The sequence below is a fragment of the Sminthopsis crassicaudata genome, chromosome 4, assembly GCF_048593235.1.
Source record: "Sminthopsis crassicaudata isolate SCR6 chromosome 4, ASM4859323v1, whole genome shotgun sequence".
NCBI lineage: Eukaryota > Metazoa > Chordata > Mammalia > Dasyuromorphia > Dasyuridae > Sminthopsis > Sminthopsis crassicaudata.
Genome location: NC_133620.1, coordinates 372,705,785 through 372,728,986, shown reverse-complemented (window position 1 = coordinate 372,728,986; position 23,202 = coordinate 372,705,785). Strand labels below are relative to the sequence as shown.

The window sequence follows — 23,202 nt, the reverse complement described above, 5'->3', positions numbered from 1 at the left end:
TCATCTTAGCTTAGGACCTTAGCTTCTTCAAAGCTAAGCTCAAAAATCAGGACCACAATTTTAGTCTGGCAGAAATCTCAAAAAGAAAGGACTCAAATACTCCAACAGGAAAAAGAATGATAACTCTTGCTTCAATTACTGTAGCATTTGTTGCTTATATTGCTCAATATTTATTGCATTGCCCTATTTATCTATTTAGAACCTGTTTTTCCAAGAAAAAAGTTTGGAGAGAGTTTGCATATCTTTTTTTCCCTTCAATCCAGAACAGTGGCTTGCATGTTGCAGATAACTCAATAAATGAATAACTGGAAAAAAGGAAGTATCCATAAATCAATCTCAAGACCCTCAGGCCACCTTTTCTCTATTTTGTCCACCAGAGAGCTTTAAAAATCACTTTTTCTAAATCTGTATCTTTAGTCTGTTTTTCTTACCCAAGTCCAAGTCCCTTATTTCTTTTTAGCACTACCTCAAATTCAATATTTTCTTTCCCAAAAAACTAGTTTATTCCCCATTTCATCCATTAATGGCACCATTATTCTCAATCATTTATTCTTGAAACCCTAGGAGTAAGGAACAATTCCTTATCCCTCTCCACCTGTAAGCATCCCTTCCTGTGGATTTTTCTTTTGACTTTTCTTGTATTCTTTTTTCTTATCAACTATTCTTGCATCATTTTAGTTCAACTCCTACACCAAATCCTTCTGATTCTGATTTCTTACCATGACAATATATCCTATGTAATATTAATTTTAATCTTCCTTAAAATTCTACTTTAATCATATTATTTTCTTGTTAAAAAAAAACTCTTCATTTTTTACCCTTACCAAACCTGACCTTGGCTAAAAATCCACCTTTGACATTTGTGTGTAACCTTACTTCTTCAAATTTACCCTAATCCATAACTTTTGTCATAGATAGGTTGGTTTGTTTGCGTTCTACAAATGTCCTGTTCATTCCTATCTTTGTGCCTTTGATCATCTAAGTCGACTTGCTACATTTTCTCAAATACTACCCATCATTCATGTCCTACCTTCTTCACGAAACCTTTTTCTGACTATTCTATCATCTACTTTAAGGATAAAAAAGATCTCTTTCCCTGAATTTATAGCATTACATAATTTAACATGTAATTATCTTTTCTTGTACTGTTAGCTCTCTGAATGTTATTTTTACCACCTAACAACACAAATCAATAAGCATTTATTAAGCATCTACTTTGTGCCAGCACTGGAGTAGGCCCTGAATATATAAAGAAAAATCAAAAGAAACCATCTCTATACCCAAGAAAATAAATACTTTCCTAGAGTATAATTAAAACCCCATAACAATAATGGTTTTATGTGTATGACTAATCCCAGTTTACTTCACCTGGAGTTGCAGGAACTGTAATTTTTTTAGTGCCTTGCACACAGTATAAAAGTTTAACTTGATTGAGTTTCCTTCTTAATGATGAATACATTGCAAAAAAAAATTTAATAGATTTTGGATTATCTGTGATACAAATTCCTCCATATGTCTAGAGAATGGACAACAGAATAAGGTAAGAATAACTTAAATCCTCTCTAATTGATCCTTCCAAAGATATAGGATAAAAATTTTTGGCTTGAACATGCAAACTTCTAAAGAAGATTAAAAAATAATTTTACATGAAAAAGGAAAAGAGAAACATTTACAAAAAGGGAGAGTGATACCTCCTTTGTGTCCAATGGAAGATTTCCAACATACACCTCTGATTCTTTCTTCCTGTGTCCTGTAGATGGAAAAGATACAGTAAGAGTGAAAATGTTATCCCAATTTTAATATAACATTAAAGGATTAGGGAATACTTGGAGATCCTGATGAATAAACTTCTCTGTTGAAAAGAGATGGAGGGGAGAAATTCTAAAATGGTAGAAAGGCAGGTAACTAGATAGTAGCTCCCTGCCCACCATCCCAAATAAACTATAAAATGCCTACATGTGGAGAAAATACAATGACAAAAAGAAAAAAATGTTGGAAGAAACTACCACAAGGTAATTACTACATAACAATTTAAAACATAACAAAATATTTAAGCCCATTTCTACTGTTTTTGACACTCCAGACAATTTTCCAACCTCAGTTCTTAAGGTGAAATGGAGAGAGACAAGGTCTGTGAGAGGTATGTGACTCAAACTTGCCCCAAATTGAGAGAAGAAAAAAATGGCAATTCTAGAGTCAGAGTATACTGTGGAGAAGGAAACAGGAATGAGTAGGTGGTTGCAATTATTTAATACTAATTCTACAAAGGAGAAAACAGGAGAGAGTGTGAAAGGTGGAAAAAGATATAACTTTAGAAGTTTTTCTAAAATTATCCTTCACAAGGATACCCTTTTCCTTAAGTTCATCAATCTATGAACTGAAAGCCCAAGAAAAGAGTCAGTTCCCAGAATCCCAATTGAGAAACGTCCTCTGCCCAAAAGGGTTACACACATACACATAGAAAAAAAAAATTAAAAGTAGAACTGAGAACAGAGGGAATGGCAAAGAAGGGTGAATTGTTGAACCAGAGTAACCTCTTAAAAAATCTTTCTATGTAAGGCCTAATGTATCACTTGAATCCCTTAAGAAACACAAATCTATGATAGAAAAGAGAACAGACCAGGACTGGAAGAAGTACCCAAAAGATCTAAGCCACTCAGATAGAAAGTATTGATGGTTTTTTTTTTTTTTTTTAAAGCACATCTTGAAAGTGTTTTTAAAAATCTATTTAAATGTCAAAGAAACAGATAAAAGCTAATAGTGGAAGAATAAAGAGCAGTTAAAAATAACAATTTCAACAAACAAGTAATTTACAATTAAAGAAACTGAAAACAAAATATGAAAGTGAACAAATATATCACAAAAATGTTTGAAGGTGCTCTGAAATATTAACTCTAAAAACATCTTACATAGATAAGAAGAGTAATCAAAGAATTAAGTGATGATATTAAAGAAATAATTGTAGAAACTGGAGTGCTTAAGAAAGAAATTAACAAATATAATGAGAGTAGAGAATTTAAAACAAAATGAGACTCTCCCAAACAAAAAGTTCTCTGAAAAAGAGAATTTTATGGCCTCCAAAAATGAAAGAAAAACTGAGTGAACAAAATCAAAAGACAACAAAATCTGAAAGAACACAAAAATATTATTAAAAGAATATGGAATTTGAAGAGAGGATTTGAAAAGAGAATCTGAGAACTACAGATGTCCTAGGGAAAAAAAATTTAAAAACTCTGAATACAATATTTTAGAAAATCACTGCTTAGAAGCAGTGGAAGAGATCAGCAAAAACAAAACAAAAAACAAAAAATAGATTGAAGGAATGTATACAACACTTAAACTCTAGGAAACCAGGCTATTTCTTGAAAAGAGGCAAAGCTACCCCCTAGAATATTCTAGCAGCAGAAGAGGAAATACTCATTGAAAGAATCCATAAATCACCTTCGGAAAGAGATTTTACAAGGAAAACCCTAAGGAACATTGTTGCAAAACTCCAGAATTTATAATCTCAAAGAAAAAATACTGCAAGCTGCCAGACAAAAACAATTCAAATATCAAGGAGCAACAATTAGGATTACCAAGGATCTGGCAGCTTCTACAATAAAGGATCAGAGGGCCTGGAATACCATATTCCAGAAAGCAAAGGACCTAGACAACCCAAGAATTAGCTACCCAGCAAGACTCAGCATCATATTTCAAGGAGATGATGTATCTTCAATGAAGTAAGAGATTTTCAATTATTTTCAATTATGAAAAAATTATATGTGATGAATTTGTAAAAAAAAACTTTGAAGGGAAGAATATATATTTTTCACCATTCCACAGCACCTTTACAAAAATGGATCTGCCCTACAGCATAAAAAAATCATAAACAAATGTAAAAAAAAAATTTTGCAGACCATGATACAATAAAACATTAATTTGATAAAAGAACAGATAAGCAAGTGACTTACCTAAATGGGTGGCTACATGAGTCAAAGAACAGATCTAAAAAATATAATTATAATAAAGATAATAACAATGAGCATTTGCCAAAACTGATCTCAGATGAAACTTTTTTTTTCTCAAAAAATTATATTAAGTGAAATAGAAAGAGAATCAACAATTTGATCCTAATAAAACAAATTAGCAACCCTAAACAAAGTACAAAAGAATAAATCTTGAATAGAGAAGAAACAGAAAAACTTTAAAATAAAAGAGTATAGAACTGCTAAGCAGTAATGTAATACAGGAGATGAAGAGTGGATCTTTGAATCTGGAAGAATGGTTCAGATCTCGTATTTGAGACATACTGGCTCTGTGACCCTTGGAAGATGACAATTCTCTAAGCCTGGAAGTTATAAAAAGATTCTTACCTGTATTTATAGAGAGAGTTGCCTCATCACAGAATTCTCTATATTAATAAAATCATAATTCAATCACTGTTCCTGGTGGAAGTGATAAACAAAACCAAGAGCTGCTTTTTGAAAAATAAATCAATTTCAGAAAAAAGAAAAACAAGGCAAATATCAATGAACTTCCAAAGGCAGGTTGGGGAAAGGAATAAAGAACAGTTTCTGAGCCATCTGATTTACAAATGATTTCAATGAAACATTTAAAGAGCAATTAATAGCTATGCTACAAAAATCATCCTCTATAATAGAAAAAGGTCTTTATCAAACCCATTTATAAAATAAATACATTCTTGATACCTAAACGAGTAAGAGACAAAACAGAGACAAAAACAATTTGCAGAAATGTGTTAAACAAGTTCTCTACCAAGAGACTAGCACCATATCCCAAAAACTGTGAATTCAACATAACCAAATAGTACCATAAGAGAGATACAAGGATGGTTCAAAATAAAGAAAACAACTAAAATAATCACATCAACAAACAAAACCTACATGATTATTTTAATAGATGGGAAATGGCAAAATTCAACACTCATTTATATTAAAAATCCTAAAATGCATAAGCATGGAAACATCCTTCTTTAATATGATCAAAAGCATATATGTTAAAGGCAGGAATAAGCATACAGAGGCAAATCAAAGATTCTTCTTTCCACTATTATTTGATAATTCTAGAAATGCTAGTTATATCAATAAGAATAAAATTAAAAGTAGAAACATTAACAAAGAGGAAAAAATTGTTTCTATCTGCAAATAATATAGCATAATTAGAAAACATCAGAAACTCAGAGAAAGACACTAATTGAGATGATTCAGAGTGTCAGTGAAATAAAAGAATATGAATTAGTTTCTCAAATCATCTGCATTTCTATATAGTAGTAACAAAAACCAGGGAGACTTAAGAAAAAGTCCATTCAAAATATCTGCAAAATGTAGAAGATATGCAAGTTAACATAGCAAAACACATGCAAGAAATACAACTACAACTACAAAACTTTGTTTCTTTGTAGAAATAAAGGAAGACAAAAAATGGAGAGACATGTGCTGCTCTTAGTTTTGCCAGCATTTTTAGTTTACAGATTTAGTGCTATAATAACCAAATACCAACAGAATATTTTACAGCAGTAAGCAAAACAATAAAACTAATTTTCAAGAACAAAATGTATAGAATTTTTAAGGGGAAACAATAGGGAAGTATAAATAAAGAGGATGTGAGATTACCAGGAATCAAACTATATCATTAAACAATAGTCATAAAAACTACATATTAGTTAAAAACAGAACATCAAGTGAAAAGTAAGCAAGAAACAAAAGCAATCAAATACCAATAACCTACTATTTGAGAAATTCAAGATGAGTCAACGAGGGAAAGATTTCACTGGTGATGAGAACTGCTAGAAAAACCAAAAAGCAATTTAGCAGGAATTAGATTTAGAGAAAAACATATACCACATGCTGTAAGTTCAAAATGAATATTCGATCTGAACATGAAAGGCCACCATTAAAAAAACTGGAAGAAAATCATTTACTTTACCTTGTTCACAGCTATGGCAAGTGACTAAAGAAGGAAGAAAGGAGCACATAAAAGAAAAAGAAGCAATTTCTGTTATGTAAAGTAGTTTTTGTATGAACAAAATCAATCAAAACTGAATTAGAAGAGAATCTGCAGAGAAAAAAATATTTCCAAAAAATATCAGATTAAAACTCTGGGCAATTAGAAAAAAGCTAGCCCCAAAGACTAGATTAATGAAAAATAATTTTCTACATAACATAAAGGCAGGAAAGAATGTTGCAATCATCACTAAATGCAATTAGGAGAAGAGACCTTCAAAATTGTTTGAGATAATGACAAAAGGAGAGTATATATATATATATATATATATATATATATATATATATATATATATATATATATATATATATATATGTGTGTGTGTGTGTGTGTGTATGTCTAGCATATCAGATATATAACATATATATCTGATTGATACATACACACATGCACACACATGCATACACACAAAAGTAGCCCTTTTACATCGCACTGAGAAATTCAAACATCAAACAAGTCCAACACTTGATAACTTTGAACTCCATTTTTGGAGAAACTCCTCCCTTTCAGGAGAAATAGGCTAAAAATTGGGATGAGCAGGCATTCTTCCTATCCCTGTTATCTACCAAGATGAGAAAAAAAAAAAAAAAAAAAAAAAAAAAAAAAAAAAGAATCAAGTAGGATATCTCAACCTCTGGGTGCCAGATCCACTCTTTCTGATAATCTTTGTTCAAGTGCCAAGGAACAAAGGTAATTTTCCCCCTTCTAGAATTGAAGGGCATACATTGGTGAGATTATAGAGTAGCCAAAGGGAGCTGTGTTTCCTTTCATTTAATGGGTTCAATGCTTCTATTGACCACTAATTAAGTTGGTGAATGATTTCCTTTCCCTTTTGAAAGGTGGCTGAGAAGAGGGAGAAGCCGATTCTGCCTCTGCAAACAGCAGCACAAGGTGCTGTTTACCTCCTATCCAAATGAATGCTTCCCTCCTTGTCATTGCTAACAGTCTGTGCTTTCCACTGTTTCACTCTGCTGTAGATGTGCACATGTGTGTGTATGTATGTATATGTATGTGTATATGTGAAAAACACACATATACATATTTCAGTTTTAAACTTTGTTTTGGGGGTGCTGAGTGTTTATATGTGTGTATAATTACACATAACACACACATGATAGTCTAGCTGCCTATATGTGTATGTGTGTGCACACATATATAAACACATATACATACAGTATTAAGTATAAAGGATAAAGAGAAATCTAATGGCCACTAATTCTTATCTTTGTGATTAAATGCTAGCATACTTATTTGAGATTTGAAAAAAGATTTTGATTTTTATAAAGTGAGGGCTTCAGCGAGGCTGAGTTTCAGGGAAGAAGGAACAGGCAATACTATTGATAGGTCACAAATGCAAAGGAAGCACACACAGAGCAAGAAGGGTTGCTTCTGCAAGCTGGCAACCACCTAGGGGTTTCTTCATTTTATGAGCCCTATGAGACCTACTCACCCAAGGCTTTATGCTGCTCTGACTTCCCATTCTTCTTGGGGTACTTAGTAAAGGTTCGGTGTTCACCACTGCTCACAGACCTGTCATAACCATAACAAAGACATCAATTTTTGTATAAAACTTGATCATTCAATAAGTGAGAAAGCTCAGGAGAATCTCTCTGCTTCAAATGCCATCACTACTTTGTACACTCGATCAGAGCTAGAGTTGGAAGGGGCCTCAGGAGATATCCAGTCTAGCCTCCTCCTTTCACAGGCAAGGATACTGAAGGCCCCAAGACTGCACAGCACTAACTATTAGAGGACAGACTCACATGCAGGTCCTGGGACTCTTAATTCAGCACCCTTTCTACTGTACCATCTTCTGGAATAAAATTTAAATAAGATATTACCATGGGGCACCCCCCCTACACACATACACAAAGCTACAACTTTATGATAAATTAATCTTGTGAAGGTGGTCCAAAGTTGAGATATACTGCTAAAGCCATCCATGGGGGTAGGGGGTAAAAAGAGCAACAATGAAGGAGGAAGAAAAAGAGTCAAGAGCAGAAAGGGAGAAAGGAAATAAGAGAGAAAGGGAGAGAGGAAGAGAAAGAAAGAGAGGAGAAAGAGACACAAAGAGAGAGCACGTGCGTGCGTGCATGCGTTCTCTCTCTCTCTCTCTCTCTCTCTCTCTCTCTCTCTCTCTCTCTCTCTCTCTCTCTCCCCCCCCCCCCCACTCTCACTGACAAGCCAGGCTGGCCCAGAGGTCACCTAAGGTTAAGTCTGAGGAGTTGGAAGGTGGTTTCCTAATGCTGTACTTCATGATCAATTCCCCTTCAATATGTTTCCTAACATAACTGTCACTTCATATCAATTTGCCAATTAGCTTTCAGAAAAGAGTATTTACTGAGATGGTATAGTAAGAATAGTTAGTATAAAGCATCCTACCCAAAAAATGTGGCATACATATTCTCCCACAGAGAGCTCAGCATAAAGTGGGCTGAAATTTATGAAATATATGGCAAAGGAACAATTTGTTGTTCCATGTTCTTAGAAATCCATGTCTTCCCTTCATGGGGTACTCAGTAAGTTCTTCTGTGTTATGGTGAACCTCTTCTGTTGGACTCTAAATATACATCCCCTTGGTTCCCAATGCAAATAGATGAAAAAAAGACTGGACCTCCAAAATTCAACAGATTGTTACTTGGATAGCAAACAAAAAATACAAATCCTCTGTCTCTCTGAATTTTTCAAGGTCCTCATCCAGTTAAGGGGGTTAGAGGGAGGAGAAAAAAGCAAGACTGAAATTGTACTCTACCCACTCACCTAACCCCCCAAAATCATTTAATTTCTTATCAAGGATTAATTGCCCCCAGGTTATTTTTACCTTCTGAATCCAATTTTTCCTTTGCAACAACAACAACAACAAAATTCGGTTCTGCACATATATATTTTACTTAGGATATACTATAAGATATTTAATATGTATGGGAACGCCTGCCATCTAGGGGAGGGGGTGGAGGGAAGGAGGGGAAAAATTAGGAACAGAAGGGAGTACAAGGGATAATGTTGCAAAAAATGCACCTATGCATATGTACTGTCAAAAAATGTTATAATTATAAAATTAATAAAAAAATTAAAAAAAAAAAAGGAATATCAATTTGGCAGCCGTATGGAGGGTAGACTGAAGAAAGACAAGACTGTAAGCAAGGGGACCAATTAATCTTGGATATTCAGTATGATGGAATTGTTTCTTTAAAAAATTAAAATGGGTACAAAGATCTTTTTTTCTAAATTGTTATGACTGACTCCATACCTAACTACTACTGCACATAAATTTTCTCCTTTAATAACAAGATATCTTCCAGACTCCAAGGATCAGTATTTTATAATCCTTGCCTTTTTTGTTGTTGTTGTTCTTATTCTGTTCATGGTCTTCTCCTCCTCTTCTTCTTTTTCTCCTCTCCTTTTGTCTCCCTCTTCTGTCTCCTTCTCCTTGTCTTCCTCCCTTCATCCTCTGTCTTTGTCTCTTCTCTCTTTCCTTTGGTTCGGTCTCTCTTCCTCTCTCTCCCCTTTGTCTTTCCTCTATCTCGTCTCTTTTCCCCTCTCTTCTCTCTTTGTGCTCTCTGACTCTATCTATTTCTGTCTCTCTCATTTGAATCTTGTATGTGTGTTATTAAATTTGATTACTTCAAATAGGTATTCATCTTGGAAGAAAAACAGTATGTACTCAGGACCTCTATTTATTTTGCGTTGGATTGTTGGATACCTTCAGGGATAAGCATTACATGTAGAATATTTCTACCAGACTTAATACACAGACTTTTGCTACAGTAATACTGAAGAAACTAGAAAATGTTAAACCTTGGACTATTTTTAAATGTTGCCAAGCAGGCATTTATATCTCTTCCTGGGGCAGATTAACGAGGGTTGTAGAAACCCCAAACATTATGTATTGAACGTAGGCATGGTGTTTGAGGGAGAAAAAATGGGAAAGTCAACCTCTGTTCTAGAGACATAGGATTCAGATTGGGATCTGAGAGAGTTCGTGCATTCCAGTGCTGAAATTTTGCAGAGGAAGGAACAGCTTTTTGGACAGGTTAAAGGGTCCTTCCCAGATGCATAGTTAGTAGGAAGCAGAGTCACAATGGCCAAGCCCAAAGTTCCCAATGCCAATTCCAATGCTCATTTGTCTCATTCAACCCCATTTTTTTTGGTAAATGAGGAAAATGAGGTCCATAGAATTTTAGTGACTTGTCCAATTATGACAGAGGCAGAATTTGAACCCAAGTTTTCTGCCCTCCCTGCTGAACCAAGCTGTCTCCTATTAGAATGGCAACTTTTTGAGGGTAAGGAACATTTTTGTTTTTTCCTTGTTTCAGTTTAACCTATTTCCAGGTACATAGTAAACCTTCAATAAATGCTTGGCATCAATTGACCAAGTGGTCTTAGCATTTTGGGGGAGGGTTGGGCAATTAAGAGAATCCTTTAGGTCTGAGGATCTTAGATTTGGAGCTAGGTGAGACCTCAAAGGTGATCTGATTCAGATTAGTCATGTATTGCTGAGGACCTGGACTCAGTGATTTGTTTAACATAATATAGATAATAAGTAGCTTGGAAGAGATTCAAATTCATATTTCCCAGTTCCCAATACCATATGATTTCTTTTCCTTTCTCTGCTTTCTATTCTACCCCCATTGAACCTTCCATAGTAAAGAACTCTCCTTAAATATTGGGAATTGATCCCAATCTCTCTATTTTTTTCCACCTGCATTTTGAATTTCCTTCACAGGCTAATTGTATACTATTTCAAAGTCCAATTCATTTTTGTACAGCAAAATAACTGTTTGGACATGTACACATATATTATATTTAACTTATACTTTAACATATTTAACATGTATTGGTCAACCTGCCATCTTGGGGGGGAGGAGGGGAAAAATTAGAACAAAAGGTTCGGCAACTGTCAATGTTGTAAAATTACCCATGCATATATCTGGTAAATAAAAACTATTAAAATAAAAAAAGGATTAATTGTAGTATCTTCTCCTTAGTTTTGTACAGGGCCCAACAATATATTACCAACTATTCTTACAAATCTAAACATTTCGTATGTAATTTCATTTCTAGTTCATTGAATCTAGTTCATTAAAGACCTTTAAGTTAAGCAAGGCCTTTTTCATGGTTTCAATGACTCAATTAAGAAACACAAACTTAACATCTTAACTTTTTTGTTGTTGTTGTTTTTTGCTAAAGCAATTAGGGTTAAGTGACTTGACCAAAAGTCACATAGCTAGGAAGTGTTAAGTGTCTGAGATCAAATTTAAACTCAGGCCCTCCTGACTTCGGGCCTGGTGCTCAATCCACTGGGCTACCTAGCTGCCCCAGTATCTTAAATTTTTAATGGAAAAAGCATGAGTTCATTTATTTAATTGGGCCCCTGCCTTGAATAAAAACATATTTGTGGGAAGGGGGTAATAAACACACATGTAATCTATATTTTAGGTAGGATCATAGATCTTTAGCTGAAAAATACCTCAGAGACCATCTAGTCCAGGATCCTTACCCTGTTTTACAAATGAGGATTGCAGATGCTCTAACCTCAGAACATATATGACTCTACAAACCAAAGCAATTAAATGTATGATTCAGTTTCTCAGACAGTGGGGGAGCGCTCTACCCTTACCTCCTTTGTATTGACTTCTACTTCCATATCCTAATTAGGTGAATGTTCTCTATTATTCTTTCCTTCTTCATCAAAGTATAACAGAAAACTCTCAGATGTTCTGTTTAAACTGCTTCTATGACTCTGATGATGATGACAAAGTTTAGATGAGATGTGTGTATCATTTCTCCTTGTTTGAATTTAAGCACGTTTTTCTTACTTAATCTTTTATTACTATTCAAAGGTGTTTACTTTTTGGTTTTTCTTAGTTTGTGTTTGAACCTCAAAGTTTCTACTCAGCTGAGGTCTTTTATAAATGCTTGGGAGAATTCTTATTAAAGATTCATTTTTTTCCTATAATACTATATTCAGTGTTATTGAGTAAGCTATTCTTGTTAGCAAGCTTACTTATATTCTCTGCCTTTTGAAATATGGCATTCTGAGTTCTTTGCCTTTATAGTTGTATCAGCTAAATCATGTGTGATACTGACTGTAGCTCTTCTGTATGTCAATTTTCTTTCTGACTGCCTAAAGTAACTTTTTCTTTGACCTGGAAGCTCTGGATATTGGCAATAATGTTCCTGGGAATGGGGAGTTTCTGTCAGGAGGTGACTAATGTATTTTTTATATTTCCACTTTACCCTTTAATTCTAAGAGATCTGGGTGCTTTTCTTTTAAAATGTATTTATTTATTATTAAGATTTCTTGACATATGATATCATGGAGTTTGGATAGTCTGATGATTCTTAATTTTTTTTGTTCCTGATCTATTTTCCAGTTAGTGGTTTTTACTATGAAATTTTATATTTTCTTTTTTTCAAATTTTTAAACTTACTTTTAATATTTCTTTTTGTTTCATGGAGTCAGTCATTGCCTTTTATTTGTCCAATTCTAATTTTTATGGCATTTGTTGCTTGAATGAGCTTTTTGTATCTCATACCAATCTGTTCATTCTTTTATATCTTCTTTCCATAGCTCTCACTTTTCCCTCACTTTTTTCTCTAACATTATTATTTCACTGATAAAAATATTTAACTTTAAAAAAAACTCTTGCTTCATCTTTTCCAGGAATTCTAGTTGAATTTGTAACCAAGTTTTGTTTTAATTTGAGGCTTGTCATATAGCTGTCTTAGTCATTCTTTTCTACGGTTTATGTCAAGCATCTCTGTCACCACAATAGCTCTTAAAGGTAGGATTCTTCCTGCCTACTTCCTGACTTAAGACTTGATCTTAGGGCTAGAGCTCTATGCACTTCTGGAGGAAAGGCTTGGTTTGGTCCTGTTGATGCATTCTAGTGTTACCTTGTTCCAAAATCTCAGAACTCAGAAGCTTTCAGCTCTAAATTCCCACAACTAGGTTACAATTCTCATACAAGTACTTAAAGTAACAAATGTACATACATAGAAGATAATCTTTATTTTTATCCACAGAAAATGTAGATTATATGAAATTCTCCCAGAAGCCCATAAAAAGATACAGAGAATAAAGTACTCATATTGTTCTGTTCAGAAAGAAATGCCATTAGAAACAGCATTCCAGTGAAACTCACACCACACACAAGATCTTACACAATCTTGATTCATAATATCCCCTGTGATTTAGATACAACCTGAGAGGCAAGAGCAATACCCTTATAAAAAAGGGACTAGCTAGGGATGGCAAGACCACATCACTATTTTAAGCCTTATTGTTCCTCTAGGTTCAGAGGCCACATGGGTGGGGTGTTCTTTCTCCTTGTACCCATGAAGGGTACTGCTCAGGAAGTATCTTTTCCTTTCCTAAAAAAAAAATTGATCCTTTTACTTGTTAACTTGGAGTTAATTCCTGGAGCAATCTCTTAGGCTGATGCTGCCCAGGAAATCTCTCTTCTCTGGCTAGATGTTTAAATTCCTGGTTAAACGGTATTTAGAAAATTAACATCTTGCCCATTCCTATCCCTCCCCAACAAACAGTACAGTGGATGTCAGAAGTCCATGAACTCCCTGTAGGGCCACAAGTGTTTCTGCTGTTTATCTCTACAAGAACTCTATCATTGCTCCAGCTACTGCCATCTCTTGAGCTATGAAGTCCACTCTCAAGTCTCAAGTCTCCCTGGGCTCAGAAAACTATAAACAAACATAACTCTTAGGCGTTTTGGCCTTAAAACCACTACAACTCATTCCTGGAAAAAAGCCTGAGTGACTTCTCTTTGCCTAGCATACTGGCCTATTCTGTTATGGACTATCCTGTTTGACCAAGGAAAGGTAAAAAGGAGCACACATAAACCCCTTTCCACAGGAAGGACCAAGCATGCTTGCCACCTCACTTTTATAAATCACAAGAAAGAAATGGCCCCTCAAACAAGAGTCTATCTTTCCTAGAGTCTTACCTAACCAATTTTATTGAAGTCATTGTAAAGCAAATGGGACACATCCCCTAGCTTTTCAAAGATACTATGGCCATGTCTCTCTAGACAAAGAGGTAACAACAATGCTTTTTTTTTTTTTGGTCTGTAGGGGATTATTTTATTATTTTTATATAATTTTAAAAAATTTTATTTTTCCACAAATTACATGTGAAAGCAATTTGTAAACATTTGTTGTTTTTTTCAAGTTCTGAGTTCCAAATTTTATCCCTCCATCTTTTGCCCCTTGCCTGAGAGAGTTAGCAATTCTTTGTTATACATATAAAATTATGTAAAATATGTCCACATTAGCCATTTTGTTCAAAAAACTCAAACGAAAGAAAAAGTGAAAAATAGCATGCTTTGTTTGTATTCAAACTGTATCAGTTCTTTCTCTGTAAGTAGATTAGTTCTTTGGGATTTTCTTAGATCACTGTATTGCTGAGAATAGCCACATCATTCAGTTCTTCATGGAACAATATTGCTATTACTGTGTACAATGTTCTAGTTTTGTTCAGTTCACTTTGCATGAAGTCATGTAAGTCTTTTTGGGTCTTTCTGAAATTATTCTACTGGTCATTTCTTATTGCACAATAATATTCCACTACAATATACATCTTGTTTAGCCATTCCCCGATTGATGGCATTCCTTCAATTTCTAATTCTTAGTCACTACAAAAAGAACTGCTGCAAATATTTTTATACAACTATTTCCTTTCCCTCTCTCTTTGGGATACAGACTTAGCAGATCAACACCATTACAATATCCTTTTGGGATACCTCTTCCAACTCAACATAATAGTAGGTCCCAAGGAGGGTAATTACCCCTGTTTCCAAGATACTATATGGGTCAGAATCACCAAAACTACAAATATACCTTATAACACTCTTACCGGTATTAATATCTTTATTAGTCAACCAATTAATACAATTACTCTGAAGTAAAGATATTTACTGAAATGATCTCATACAAATAATTTAAAAAATAATTTCTAATGCAAATTAAGATAACTCTGAGATACCACTACATACCTGTCAGATTGGCTAAAATGACAGGGAAAGATAACGCAGAATGTTGGAGGGGATGTGGGAAAACAGGGACACTGATACATTGTTGGTGGAACTGTGAATACATCCAGACATTCTGGAGAGCAATTTGGAACTATGCCCAAAAAGTTATCAAACTGTGCATACCCAGCAGTGTTATTATTGGGCTTATATCCCAAAGAGATATTAAAGAAGGAAAAGAGACCTGTATGTGCAGGAATGTTTATGGCAGCCCTCTTTGTAGTGGCTAGAAACTGGAAACTACGTGGATGCCTATCAATTGGAGAATGGCTGAATACATTGTGGTATATGAATATTATGGAATATTAATTGTTCTGTAAGAAACGACCAACAGGATGCTTTCAGAAAGGCCTGGAGAGACTTATATGAACTGATGCTGAGTGAAATGAGTAGGACCAGGAGATCGTTGTATACTTCAACAACAATACTATGATGATCAATTCTGATGGACAAGGCCCTCTCCAACAATGAGACGAACCAAATCAGAGCAGTAATGAACTGAGCCAGCTATACCCAGCGAAAGAATTCTGGGAGATGACTATGAACCACTACAAAGAATTCCCAATCCCTCTATTTTTGTCCGCCTGCATTTTGGATTTCCTTCACAGGCTAATTGTACACTATTTCAAAGTCCGATTCATTTTTGTACAGCAAAACAACTGTTTGGACATGTTTACATATATTGTATTTAATTTATACTTTAGCATATTTAACCATGTATTGGTCAACCTGCCACCTGGGGGGGGGGGAAGGAGGGGAAAAATTAGAACAAAAGGTTTGACAATTGTCAATGTTGTAAAATTACCCATACATATATCTGGTAAATAAAAACTATTAAAAAAAATCATTTCTACCCCATCACACAGAGAAAGTGAACTACATTCTCCCTCAACTACACCATACTTATAGGAATAGTGAGCACATACACAGAGTCCACTAGTTGAGAGAACACACAGGAGGAAATGTGTTCCCAGCAATTCCCCGTTCTGACATTCTAGGTCCTGCTGTCCCTCTCCTTCTTGTGGTATCCCAATGTTTGCATGATCTGGGCTTGGCATCTCAAACTGCTGCTCCACTAGGCTGCCCCCCAATCCAGTTCTTATCTGCAATTCAATCCTGATGGCCAAGATTGACTTCTTCTATGCTCCCAGAGGTTCATTTTTTGGGGGGGGTTGTTGAAAATTTTTGTTTATATGTAATTGAGAAAAAATAAAAACTAAATACAAAAGAGAGAAATAAAGAAGGACAATCCCCACCAATACCATCTAGATGCCTGGAAGGCTTCTGTTTCACTCAACAAAATGAATAGTATTTATAAGAGAGGCAGATTCAATTTAACTTTAAGTGATAATTTAAATTTTGGATATAATGATTTTGAGATGCCATAGGTGCATCCAGGTGGAGTATGAGAGTGTATGTGTATGAGTCTTTGTGGAATTTCAATGTTTAAAAAGCACTTTTTAAATATTCCTTAATTTTGTCCTGGAAACTTCCCTGGGAGTAGATGCTATTATTTCTCCTTTTACAGATAAGGAAACTGAGGCAGACAAAAGTAACTTGTCCATGTTAACATAGCTAATTAAGTTTCTGGTGCTTGATTTGAATTCTGGCTATCCTGAATCAGGAAAGGGCTCAAAATGAAATTTGATTAGCAAGGAGATCACTTTTTACTACTAACAATTATGTCCAATAAAGATAAGATTATGGGATAGATGGGTGAAGGACAAGAACATTGCTTGAGTAGCTTACTTCTTGCTCTGGCTAAAATGAATTTACATGTTAAACTTTAATTGATTTTGAGGGCATCTAGGAGTTTCTAATCGTAGATAAATGTGACAGAAAATTAGATTTCCTTCCAGATACATCAATCTACAGGTAAAGATCCAATTTTAATCTGGGGGTACTTTGACTGGCTTTTGTCATCTGGGTTTAATTTCTAATTAAAGAGGTTTCAGTTTGCCCTTCTAGAAGTTCTAACAACTACACACTAGCTGACTGAAGCTCAGATGGTTTGGCTGGCCCTGCAGATATAAACCCAGAAAAGAGAAACAGGGAATACTGCCAGAGGAGACTAGATGACTAGCAACTACATATAAAAAGAACCCCCTATCTCATCTGAGACTAGCAGAGACCAGAGGAACAACATGCTAGCAGAGACTACATGTTAAGACCAGTGGTCACCAGTCTCATGTAAGTTCCATATGCACATTTATTCTTTTCAATAATGATATTTAAACATATTTGCAAGAGAGTGTGCCTTAGGTTTAATTAAAAATGATCTATTGCCAATCTAATTACCATGCTATTTCACTGAATGTCTTTCTTTGAACTAATTTGATGCTTCTGGCTGAAAAGAAATAAAGAGATCTGGGCAATTACCATTTCAAATGAATGTGGACCATCATCTTGAGAGGTCACATTTTTAAAAGCAGCCTGAGTCTCCATTCTTACTAGGCCTGTTCTCTACTGGGTACAGTATCTATGGCATAAGTGGCTCTATTGTATGATGCTAAACCCATTTGGGAAGGGAAGAGAAATCCCTTAACTACCCAAAAGCTAAGCTTATTCTTAGAAAATTTTCTTTTTGTTCTTATATATCTGGGTCCCAGTTCTAATACCAGTTGTAATATTCTCAGGACTTCTCTTGTTTTGATTGTGCCTGTCTACAGCAAGGATAGCCAAACTATGAAGGGCTGTTCACACATACATATAATGTATGTATATATACACACATTTTTTTAACAGCCCATGAACTAAGACTTTTTTATAACATTTTAAAAATATTTATTGTATTTTAAAATATAAAAATCATTTTTTAGCTGTGACTCTACAAAAACAGTCAACAGATCAGATTTAGCCCTCTGGATTCCAGCTCTAGAGTGTCTTGCTTTTTAAAGGATCACCAGGATTGTGACTGGACAATCAATAGCTAGCCATCATATAATTTCATTATACTATTAAGTTGAGCTCTTCATTCAAAGCCTACCAACTCACTGTCCATTAACTGACATGTTCTGTGGGGACATCACCTAGGCTAGTAAAAAATCATCTGATAAGCAATTCTCTTGCCTTGCTCTCTACCAGTAATGACAAACTCAGTACCTCAAAAGTTCTTTCCATCTTGAAACAACTCTAATTGTTCAATAGCTCAATAGTTCAATAGCCACTGGTCCTCAGTTCTGTTCTTCAGAGCAACACGGAACTCCACCTCTTTTTCCATATAACTAAAACATTACAAGTACGTGAAGGCAGCATCAATTTCCCAAGTCTTCTTTTCAATTATTAACCATCTCTAATTCTTTCAATTTTACCTCATATACTATAATATGGTTTCTAGACCCCTTTCCTTTTTGATTACACTCTAGTTTGTCAATATTATTTCTAAAATGTCACACCCACATTTTATTAATTTTTACTTTCAATATCTAGCTTAATAGATGGTGGCTGTGAGGAAAGAAACTTACATGTTTGCAGTACTTTAATCCTTTTTGAAGGAATCACCTGCAAAACAAAAATCAGCCAGTATTAGATATGAATACATGCATAACTTATCATCATCATATACTTGGTAGAAGGTTACTAAGGTAAGAATTTGTGAGAAAATAGCGAAAGATGATTTAAAAGGTTTTAACAAAATATTCAAATATAAGGAGCTCGGACATAAATTTTCTAAGAGTTCAAAAATAAAGGAAAATTATGAGAGTATGGAAAAATTTAATTGTCAGACCTATAGATATGGGAAGAATTTGTGATCAAATTTGTGATCAAACAAGAGATTTTCATGATAAGATGTAAAATGAATAATTTTTATTACATACAATTAAAAAAGCTTTTGCATGAACAAACCAATGCAGTCAAGATTAGAAGAAAAGCAGGAAACTGGGTGATTTTACAAGTTTCTCTGATACAGGTCTCATTTCTCAAATATATAAAGAACAGAGTCAAATTTATAAGAATATGAGTCATTCCCCAATTTTTAGAGATCAAAAAGTACAAACTTGCAGTTTTCAGAAGAAATCAAAGTTATCTATAGTCATGTAAAAAAATGTCCAAAATCACTATTGATTAGAAAAAATGCAAATTAAGCCAACTCTGAGATACTGCCGCATGCCTATAAAATTAGCTAATATGAAAGAAAAGGAAAATGTTGGAGGAGATATAGAAAAACTGGGACACTAATTCCCTGTTGTTCGAGTTGTGAAGTGATTATGCAGTGGCAATTGATAATTGAGGGGATGCTCATCAACTGGAGAATGAAGGAACAAGTTTCGGTATGAGATTGTGATGGAGTATTACTGTACTATAAGAAATGACAAGCAGGATGCTTTCAGAAAAATCTGAGAAGACTTAAATAAATAATGAAAAATGAAATGAGCAAAACCCATAAAGCAACTGTGAATGACAGTTATTCTCAGGAATACAATGTTTTAAGACAATTCTGAAGAATTTATGATAAAAAATACTATTCACCTCCAGTGAAAGAACTGATGGGAGTCTGAATGCAGATGGAAGCAATTTCTTATACTTTATCTTTCTTTCTTTTCTTTTCTTCTTCTTTTTTTTTTTTTTTTTTTTTTTGTCTCTGTTGTCTTTTGCAACATGGTTAACATGGAAATGTTTTGCATAACTGTAATATGTATAATCTGTACCAAATAGTTGCCTTCTCAATGAGAGAGAAAATGGAGGGAGAGAGAAATTTTAACTCAAAATTAAAAAAAAAAGTTTACATTTTTAATTGAGAAATGCAACATAAATGAGAAAAAGTAAAAGTTATGTTGTTGTTTTTTAAAGAGTTTAGAAATAATTGAGGGACTATTAAGCCATGCTATGAAAACCATGCTACTATACTATGTAACCAGAAGACTTGGATCTTGTACTGGCTTTGCCATTTATTAATTAGCTTTATGAACTTGAATAAATCACTTCTAAGTTTCTCTATTTCCTTATCTATAAGATGGGATTGATACCATCTGTTCTGCTTTACTGGATTATTGTGAAGCTCTAATGAGGTTATTATGTACAGGGAAAAAAATTTTTCAATTTACTAAATGATATTTTTTTCTTGACAAAATTGAAACATAATTACTACCTTTGTAGCAGGGATTTGGATAAGTATTCTCACATGTGGGTTTCACATGCATGTATTAGTTGAGAATCATTATGAATCCTCACTTCCCTCTTTCCTGCTACATTATTCATTACCATATTATTTCTGATCTTGGGTTGTAAGTTACTCAAGGAGTTCTAACTATTCCTCATAAATTAAATTAAATGTTCAATCTCTTTTATTAGTTGTTTAGCTCTGAACCCCTACCTGAATAATCCAGAGAAACCTCTTTTCCCATAAGCTTTTTCTCTTCTCTTTCAAACTTCCTAAATATCAATATCACTACCTAATCATTTAAAAATATATAATAAATTCATTCTTTCAAGATTTTTAAAATTAATTTTATAATTATAACATTTTTGACAGTACATATGCATAATTATTTTTTACAGCATTTTCCCTAGTACTCCCTTCTGTTCCGAATTTTCCCTTCCTCAAGATTTTTAAAGATAAAATAATAATGTCCACAGTTTCTATAAGAGAGTTGATTTAAACTGAAGAAAAAAATGACTAAACGCATATATAAATAAAATCAAGAGAAATCTAATAATCAGAATCACAGGGCAGGAGTAGCTTTGACTTTGTTAGCTTAAACAAATTATTATGGCTAAGTGTCTCCATCTGGAACATGAAAAGTTTTCTCATGTTTTCCAAGACTATTAGAAATACAAAACAGGAGATTATTCCACAAGAAATAAATTTGCAGAATAAGTCATGTATGAATTCAAGGGTCACTATTTAGTCATATTAATTATAATTAATAATTAACATTAATAACAATGGCATTCATCTAGGGGAGGGGGTGGAGGGAAGGAGGGGAAAAATTCGGAACAGAAGGGAGTACAAGGGATAATGTTGTAAAAAATTACCTATGCATATGTACTGTCAAAAATGTTATAAATTTAATAAAAAATAAGTAAATAAAAAATAAAATAACAATGGCATTGATTTAATGCTTTAGAATTTGCAAATTACTTTTCTCTATATCTTAACTCATTTAAATTTTAGGAGAACTATGTGAGGTAGGTACTATGGTATTAGTATCACTACTTTACATTTAAGAGAGTTGATCCTTAGAGAAGTTAAATGAAGTGACTCACTCAGATATAAAATCTAATCTCAGTATTCTAACGACTTTGCAAGGTATAATTACAAAAAGAGAAGGATTGTGACTTTTAAGCAATATAATATTATTATACTGCCATACTTCAAATGCTGTAATTCCTTGATTACCTCTTTAAAAGAGGGTAATTAATTACAAGAATGATCTGGAACAGATACCACCTTACAACTTTATGGTGCAGACTTTACAGAACACCTTCAGAGGAATTATCTCCCTTCACCCTCCCAACTAGCATATATCATCCTTTAGCTGAGAACAAAGAAGTTCAATGATGAGTCTAAGTTCACAAAGTCCATGAAGTCTCAGGGGCCAAGCACAGAATCCAAAGCCTTAGCCACTGACCTTCTGCCACCATTTTTTCTTTGTGATTCGTTTTGTTGCATTCTCCAAAAGGAGCACAAAGAGAGCAGGTTTCTGAGTTAGGAAAACCAGTTTTGAGGATCCCTTCTAACTTATCACATACTGACTGGGCCTGAACAAGCCAATCAACTTTTCAGTGTCCCAGGAAACTTTCTAAGACTATCATGGAATATTTATCGATCTCCATTAATTTTTTACCAGAAGCTCCCCAATACTAACAAAATAACAGGCCACAAAACAGAACTCCCCGCCCCCAACTTTTCCAGCACATTCAGCTCCCTGTTAGTGTCAGCCAGGGGATGTAGCCGCTTTCCAGCTTCCTCCAGGGACTCCAAGTGTGAGGACAGTCTCCAAATTCAATTCCACTTAAACACAATTAAGCTTTGTTGCATGTAAGTGTGGGACTTAGTCACAATTCTAGAATACTTGAGAAAAGCAAGTAATTACAAGACCCAAAAAATCGGAGGAGAGGGCAGAGGTGGGTGGGGATCGGCTGGACGCCCTTCCGTACGCACACACACTCCAACCATGCTTGGGAGAGGGGGGGAGGAGAAAACCAAAATCTGTTCCACGCCACGGATTTGGTCCCTTGCTTCGTGATTCAGCTAAATTTCCTCTTATGCAAGAAGCCTTCCCCAACCTCAATCGAGGGTGTCGGCCTCGCCAGGAAGTGGGGGGTTGGATAAGGCCGCGTTATTCGGTTTTCTCTATCACCAGTTTAGCATGGTTCTTGGCACATACTAAGCGTTTCAATACAAAGACTAGTTAACTGACTGACTGACTGGACGTGCCTCAGTCCAGGGCGCTGAGTGGAGGTGGGGGAGGGGAAGGGTCGAGGAAGTTTATGGAGCCACAAAGTAGCTCCACTCACCGCACTTCTGGGCCCCGTCTCGTCCACTTTCTTTCCACAGGGATCCCGAGAACGTGCAAAACAAAGATATAGCAATGAGAAAGGGCTGAGAGGGGACAAGAGCTAGCCCTCTTCCACCCTCCAGCTATCTCTGCCTCGTGCGGCTGCGTGGGGCCGGGCGCGAGGAGAGGCGGTCCGGGGGATGATGGGTACTGCGCATGTCCCGTGATGGATGTTCTGGAGGTGGAGGGGGTGGGGGGAAGGCAGGCGCAGTTTAGTTTGGGGGGGAGGGAAAGGATACAGGTATTACAATATGACTGACATTTACGCGTCTTTAGCGTTTTAACGTTTGTAAAATGCACCGCCTCTCATATTTGAGCCTCACCTCAGCCCTTCAAGGGGCCCTTCAACTTAATTAAGGAATTATTAGCACCCGTGGACAGATGAAAAAACTTAACTTCAGATTTTGCTTTCAGTTAATAAGTTTATTGATAAATAGTTTGCTGGTACATATAGCCAAGTATTCCTAACCTAACCTTTTTCCTGACCTATGCCAAGGAGAGGCAGTCAGAGAGCCAGGGATGGGTCGGGCCCCAATGGGAGGCTGGGATACTCTGGGTTAGACAGCCTCCTCTCTCCTCCTGTGCTGCCCCGCCCTCGCCCATTAGTGCTAACTGAGCCTCGAGCCTCGAGCCTCGAGCTTCGA

At 35.1% G+C, this 23,202-nt stretch overlaps 1 protein-coding gene across 2 annotated transcripts in view; it reads right to left on the bottom strand.

Moving 5' to 3' along the window:
- The window catches only part of TDRD10 (tudor domain containing 10), a 46,761-nt gene extending 24,068 nt beyond the window's left edge, over positions 1-22,693 (bottom strand). For both annotated transcript variants that reach the window (XM_074262157.1, XM_074262156.1), the window contains exons 1-4: positions 22,518-22,693; positions 18,521-18,557; positions 7,457-7,536; positions 1,692-1,750 (exon numbers count right to left, since the gene is read on the bottom strand). In XM_074262157.1, the coding sequence (XP_074118258.1) occupies positions 1,692-1,750; positions 7,457-7,536; positions 18,521-18,522 (141 nt within the window). In that variant the 5' untranslated portion in view covers positions 18,523-18,557; positions 22,518-22,693. The remainder of the gene's footprint in view (positions 1-1,691; positions 1,751-7,456; positions 7,537-18,520; positions 18,558-22,517) is intronic.
- Between the last annotated feature and the right edge of the window lie 509 nt (positions 22,694-23,202).